We start from the raw sequence: 7,178 nt of genomic DNA, 5'->3' as shown, positions 1-7,178 counted from the left end.
TTCTTAAATGTGGTTTGTGATAAGGATGTGGTTTCTACCATCCCTCGCACCAACTGATTTATGCTGAGCTGTGTTACTGTCATCGGAATTTTTTTCTTCAGATGAATCAATGCTAAAGAAAATTAGCAAGCAGCCTGTGAGTATGAGTATCATAGAGAAGAATACATAGTACAATGTGAATGTCCCTTCCCCTACCCCACTCTTGCCCCCCACATAAGTATGTATCTATCTAGTTCCTCTATATATCCACATACATATATATTTAAATTGTTTACTCATGTATTTTTTAAAAAGCATAATTACTTTATGCTATGTATTGTTCTATAGCTTGCTTTTCTGCCATTCACAAAGACTTAGACATTTTCCATGTCAGTACAAATAGCCTTATTCTCCATAAAGATGGCATAACAGTCTGTGGTACCAATCTACATAATTTTTTTAAAGAATATATTTTTATTGATTTCAGAGAGGAAGGGAAAGGGAGAGGGAGAGAGAGATAGAAACATCAATGATGAGAGAGAATCACGGATCGGCTGCCCCCTGCATACCCCCTACTTGGGATTGAGCCTGCAACCTGGGCATGTGCCCTGACCTGGAATTGAACCATGACCTCCTGGTTCATAGGTCGAAGCTCAACCACTGAGCGACACTAGCTGGGCTAGGTTGAATTTTTAAGATAAATATCATAAATAAAAAAGGGAAGGGTAATTTTATTTATCATATATTTGCTTATAGCGATAATTTAGGAATTTTAAACTACATATGTTCTGTCCTCTTCACAAAAATCCTAGAAAATGCTAACACAAAGGAGTTATTACCACCCCCCTCCCCACCTTTCCCCTCGGTCACACTGCTTCTGGTGAGTCTCACTGGTCTCATATCTCATAACTCAACATGCATAGGAGTTCTTTGGCTTAGAGTGCTGTTCTCCAAACTCAAAGTCTCTGGCTATTACAGTGTTTTCCTTTGTGGTTTGACCTGCTGTACTTAATTGATTTGTTGGGGCTGTTTTGTCATCATTTTTCTTTCTCTAACCAAAGGCCTTTTGGAAAGGGCACTCAGATCTAACCAGCTGCTAAGGAACGCTGGAGACTTTGGGAGGCCCTTGAAGTAGTAATTCCACTATTACGAAGGGAGTGGTCCACAGTGGGGCTGGTTTCCTTTATTTCTAGAAAGATTGTGGGGCTGCTTTCTGGGGTGTAAGTTCACAGGAGAGCCTTCCTCAAGCACACGGCCGCTGAGATCCTTCCAGTCGCAGAAGAGGTGGAGGGCTCCTTGCAGAGAATCTCAAGGCCCAGTTCAACCTAGTAACCGAGCAGTGGGGGTAGCAGCCAGGTCCTGCGTGATGCCTGGCCAAACAAAAGAGGGTGAATTGCGCATCAGAGGTTGTGCTGCTGTGGTTGCTGATGTAAGGTCCTCCTTTTGGCCCTGCCTCTCCGTGTTCACTGTGATGAACTGTGAAAAGCAATCAGGTTAGGCTGGCTAGATTCCCAGGGCCCACTGGGAAGGATTTTCCTTCTTCCACCTTGACCCTTCTTGCCTTGCCAATTATTTATTCTTTTTACGCTTCACACATCTACACACTTCAGAAACTGTCCCTGTTTTGGGAGAAGTTTCTGTATGAGGTCAAGGCAGCAGCCGTTCTGTAATTTTCTACAAGCCAGACTTCTGCTAACTTCAGCAATCTGGTGCACGGCAGGGGGTGGGGTGGGGAACCAATGCAGGGAGAAAAGACCTCTGAGGGTACAAGGATCTAACACAAAGCCCAAGCCCAAGCATCTATGCAATTTGTTTTACAGGCCAGTGCTGTCCAGTAGAAGTATAATGTGAACCATATGTGTAATTGTAAGTGTTCCGGTAGCCACATTAAAGAAGTGAAAACAAACGGGTCAAATGAACTTTAATATCTTTGCTTAACGCCATGTATCTGAAATGCCAATGTTTCCACATATAATTAATGTGAAGATTATTACTGAGGTATTTTACTTCATCTTTGCACGAGGCTTCTGAGTCTGGTATGTATTTTACGTCTACAGTACATTTCAGTTTGGGCCAGCCACATTTCAAGTACTCGGTAGCCTTATGTGGCTAGTGGCTACCCTATTGGACAGTGTACATAGAAGGCTCTCGCCCAGAATGAATCAGCACATGTTACATGCTACTCTAACATTTCCTGGTTTCCCAACCACCGCAGAATTGCAGTAGTAAGTAAATGGGAGAGCAGTGGAGTGGTAATGGGTAGAAGAATTATAAATGGGTGGAATCACTCAATGCAAGCATGCTAGCCTGTCAATCCTTATGACCCCGGAAGTACTCAATGTGGTAGCTTGGTAGAGTAATGGAAAAGAATCGATATCTTTCCATGCTTGTCCTCCACTTCATAACCCAAGTCACCACAAAAAGGCTAAATCACATTCACTGTTCTCTAAGAAGGCAGGGAAGTGTGAAGAGTTTGTGGAAAAGGTGAAGGAATGTTTCTAGCAAGTGTTGCTAAAATAAGAGTGTTCTATACAGGAGACCTGGAAAATAGACACGGGTAGAAATAATAGACACAGACTACATAACGAGGCCCTCTCCATTTCTAAAGGTAGGAGCCCACAGAGGACTTGGAAGAGCCTGCAAGTGTGGCTTCAGCTGGGTGTGTCCGTCTTCATGTCCCTTAGATTGCTAATTTCATTCCCATGGGTTTCTCTTCTGGCCCATGGGACAGACCTGCAGCTGGAGCGTTGGAGCCAGCAAGGCTCACCATGGCCTGGGTCCCAGCTGTGTTCAGGGACCTCAGGAGTCTGGCTTGTCGCTTTGGGAAACTTTTTGGATGGACGCCCTTGGAATGGGCCACTCCATGGGCCTTTGCTTGGGGCATTGGTACTAAGTGTCGGGGTTTGCTGTCTGAGCTGTGGTACTCAGATTCCAACCAGCGGAAAACCCACAAAATAACAACAAAACCCAAAATGCTTGAATCGGACACCCTCTTTGTGTTTTCTCTCTTTTTGTTGCTTGTGCATATTTAGAAAATTATAAAGTCAGGAGTGGGGAGGGTAGGTGTCACAGAGCCAGTGTGTATTATTCTGCAGTCTGTTCCTGCCTGCAGCATAATATCTTCTCTCTATTCTCTTTTTTAGGCCGAGGAGTCTTGTAAATGCATTGGCTGGAAAAACCCCGACCGTTCTCCCACTCCCCCCAGAGCCGATCTGCAGCAGAAGATTGTGAGCCTAACAGACTCCTGCCGGGGTTGTAACCATGCCCTAGGTGAGTTCCTCAATCTTCCAGGAAACTCGACCGATGTCCTTGTTGCCGGAAAGACCGAACTTACATGAATTCCGTGGGTTAACCAAACTTGCTCTGTAGGAGGCAACAACAAAAGAGTCTCTTGAGTCCCATGAATTTGCTGGGGAGGGCTTCAGTGAGAGACAAGCCCTGCACTGTTTGCGCTGCCTCTTCCCCCTCCCCTCAAGAGCTGCATTGGACTTGGGGATTATTGCCAGATAAGATGAACGATGGGCGATCGAGGTAGAGTGAGGTGTGATGTGTCCTTATTCATTCTGATGGGGACCTGAGAGTCTTTGACCCCTTAGGTTGAAACCTCAACCAACTGGTTTGTTGTCTTTTTTTTTTTTTTTTTTTTAATTATACTTCATTGATTTCAGAGAGGAAGGGAGAAGGAGAGAGAGAGAGAGAAACATCGATGATGAGAGAGAATCATTGATCGGCTGCCTCCTTCATGCCCCACACTGGGGATCGAGCCCACAACTTGGGCATGTGCCCCTGACCGGAATCAAACCCAGGACCCTTCAGTTCACAGGCCGACGCTCTATCCCAGGGGTCCTCAAACTTTTTAAACAGGGGGCCAGTTCACTGTCCCTCAGACATTCCACACATGCGCACTGCGGGCCCGGGACGAGTCGGCTGCTAAGCAGGACAGGCAGCGGTGGCAAAAACACCTGGCGGGCCAGATAAATGTTTTCGGCGGGCCGCATGTGGCCCGCGGGCCATAGTTTGAGGACCCCTGCTCTATCCACTAAGCGAAACTGGCTAGGTCTGATTTGTTGTCTTCTTGTTATTATTTTCTGATGCCCTGGACTTTCTGGAAATGCTTCATTTTATCTCCATATTCTGTAGTTTCCTTCATCTGGTAGCTCTTTCTTCATAGGGCTTGTGTTGAGTAAATGTTTACTCGTGTTTTCCCTTTCAACTTTATCTGTCCCTGTGAGATAATCATTGTCACCATGGCAAGATAGATTCTGCCAGGGTTACTCAACTGGACTGTGCTCATATGTTCTTGTCCTGTAAATAGTTTTAAGATAAATATTTTTTAAAAAAACCGTATTTTGTTTGAGTAGATCAAAGTTAATGGGTAGTTTTCCCTCTTAGATATTAAAACTCCAGTTCATAAAGGATCTTGGAAGATTATACTTATGTTTTTGTCTTCAGTTATCCAGTGCCCCAAAGAATGCCTTTATGTCCAGTTTACTGTCCACTATTGCAAGGACATACTGGGCAGAGTATTCTCACTAAAGGGACATTTTCCGCCTGACCATTTATAAGCAGGTGGCTTCTTTAGGGCATCATCTTTCTCACAAGCTTCCAGCTGACATGAAATGGTACAGCATCAGCCCTCAAGGTCAGTGTGGTCTGAGGTTTTATTTTGTACTCAGCTGGAGAGTATCTCAGTACTCAGAGAGCAAAACAGTAGATAGCGTGATCTTCCCAGGAAGTTACTGTACTGGAGTAATCTTCTGAAAAAGGAAGCTGAGAACGTCGGTCTCACAAAAGAAGTAAACACACAAATAATTCCATCATTGTGTTGATTTAACTGGTGTCTAACATAATGTAAGTGCTGAGTTTTGAAGCAGCCCAGTGCAAAGGAAAGGCTTCAGAAGTGACAGAAACAACTCTGCTTATCACTAACTTTTTTCACAATTGATCCCTGAGTGAGTGCCCTTTAGAATTGCCTCAGAAAACATGATGCAATAAGAAGCTGGACTCAGGAGCTCCTTACGCATTGGGCTTGAACTGTGTTTGCTATTGATTGGGAAAATTCGATTATCCTACACCAGTTAACATTGAAAAACAGAGTCTTTTTCCTTCCTTTTTGGTTCTTTTAGAGCCTCTTAGCTGAGCAGATTGTCTCTACTCTGAGTATGTAAACACACATGAATACTCAAAGGCAGAAATAGTCTTTTATAAAGAAAAGCCAACTTTGTCCCTTTCATATTTCTTTTTTTGATATATATTTTTATTGATTTCAGAGAGGAAGGGAGAGGGAGAAAGGGATGGAAACGTCAATGTTGAGAGAGACTCATCGATCGGCTGCCTCCTGCATGCCCCACACTGGGGATTGAGCCCACAACCCAGGCATGTGCCCTGACCGAGGATCAAACTGTGACCTCCTGGTTCATAGGTCGATGCTCAACCACTGAGCCATGCCAGCTGGGCTCCCTTTCATATTTCTTATCAGGCTTTGAAAACAAATATCATTATTTGACAGTACATAATAGAATGGGGGAAAAAAGGTGTAGACCCCTTTACCTGACAAATCCATTGCAAAAATTTGACCTCTTTGTAAGTTAAGATGTACCTTCAAGTTTAACCAAGAGGACAGTTATTATATACTTACTCATGATACTAAAAAACTGAAAACAACTTAAACTTCCCAATGTGGGAGGTGATTGGCTAAATTAGGAAAATCTATGTTATGAAATTTAATATGGCCTTTAGAAAAAGATGTATTTGACTACATAGAAAGATATTCTTAACATATTCTTAACCAAAAAAAGCAGGTCATAAAGCAGCTTATTTGGAGGTTTTATAATTTAGGAATTAGAGGGTCAGCCAGCCCGAGGTCAAATCCTGGCTGTACAACCAATAGTTGTGAGTTGGAGCATTTTATTTAATCTGCTTGGACCTCAGTTTCTCTTTTCAGAAATGGAATATCTACTGCATAAGATTGTTTGGAGGATTAAGTGAGATAATACATGTAAAGATTTTAGAATAGTGCCTGGCAAGTTAATGTATTATTATGAGCCCTTCTTCCACTTCAAACAACAGATATGAATTCTGTGCAGTTTAAATAAGAAAACAGTGTTTGTAAGACAGGTACCCGGAGCTCTCAGAAGCTGAAAACAAAGGGAAATTAGGTTTCAGTGGAGGATCTAATCAGCTGCAGCGATTTATGGGCCTTCTGTCCTGCTGGATGATCCTGTTCTGGCTGCTTCCATCCCTGTGGGTATTGGTTCAGGATTCAGATTCCCAGAGAAGGGGATCTGATTGGTGTGGTGCCTGCCACATGCCTGTCTCTCAGGGTGTCATTCCAAAATGCATGGATATTGACTCAAGAACAGCATCATGAGTATAATCTCATTTTATTAGCTTAGAAAATATGACATATTTTAATATATATAAACAGGAAAAGATCTGCAAGGATGTATGTTGAGTTCTGACAGTGATTTGCTTAGGGTTTTGGGGTTATTATGGACTAGAGGCCCAGTGCACGAATTCGTGCATAGGTGGGGTCTGGCTGGCTCACCCTGATGGGAACTGATTGGGGTCAGGCCAGTGGGGGGAGGGGATGCGGGGAGGTTGGCCCGGCTGGCCCCGCCCCTGATCGGAGTGGTGGGGCCTACCGGGGGGCAGGGACGGCTGGGGGGAGGGACCGCAGGAGGTTGGGGGTGCTGATCAGGCCAGTTGGCCGCCGCAGTGCACGTCATAGCGACCAGTCGTTCTGGTTGTTCCGGTTGGTTGGCTTTTATATATATAGATACTTTCAAAATATTTTCTCCTTCTTCCTTTCTCCCTCTTTCCCCCACTTCAGTCTGTTTTCTTAAAATTAACATAGCTACACCTTTTCAAGTACTCTTGGAATTACTCCCAGAATGCCATTGTATCTTAGTATCAAGGCTGTAGAAAACCTTTTTCTGAGATTATGCTTCCTGCAACCCATCTCTTCCCTTTTAAAAACTTTTTATTATGGAAAGTCTCAAACATATGTAAAGGTAGAAAGCACAGTATCAAGACTATAGGAAAACCCTTTTCCCCCTTAAGAAGCTTTTTATTATGAAAGTTTCACATATGTGAAGTAGAAAGAACAGTTTAATGAACTAGTTTCTACCCATCACCTTATTTACTTTTGCCATTTCCCCTTCCTCTTTTATTGCCAGTGTATTTTAAGCAAGTTCTAG

General features: G+C 43.5%; 1 protein-coding gene across 1 annotated transcript in view; it reads left to right on the top strand.

The window, feature by feature from the left end:
- The first annotated feature begins 1,345 nt into the window (after positions 1-1,345).
- The window catches only part of KAT2B (lysine acetyltransferase 2B), a 65,421-nt gene continuing 59,588 nt past the window's right edge, over positions 1,346-7,178 (top strand). The window contains exons 1-2 of the mRNA XM_023749253.1: positions 1,346-1,408; positions 3,123-3,249. Of these exons, the coding sequence (XP_023605021.1) occupies positions 1,346-1,408; positions 3,123-3,249 (190 nt within the window). The remainder of the gene's footprint in view (positions 1,409-3,122; positions 3,250-7,178) is intronic.

Source organism: Myotis lucifugus, unplaced genomic scaffold, assembly GCF_000147115.1.
Source record: "Myotis lucifugus unplaced genomic scaffold, Myoluc2.0 scaffold_8, whole genome shotgun sequence".
Taxonomy (NCBI): Eukaryota; Metazoa; Chordata; class Mammalia; order Chiroptera; family Vespertilionidae; genus Myotis; species Myotis lucifugus.
Note: the sequence above shows the minus strand (reverse complement) of the source record. Positions and strands in the feature narration are given on the sequence as shown.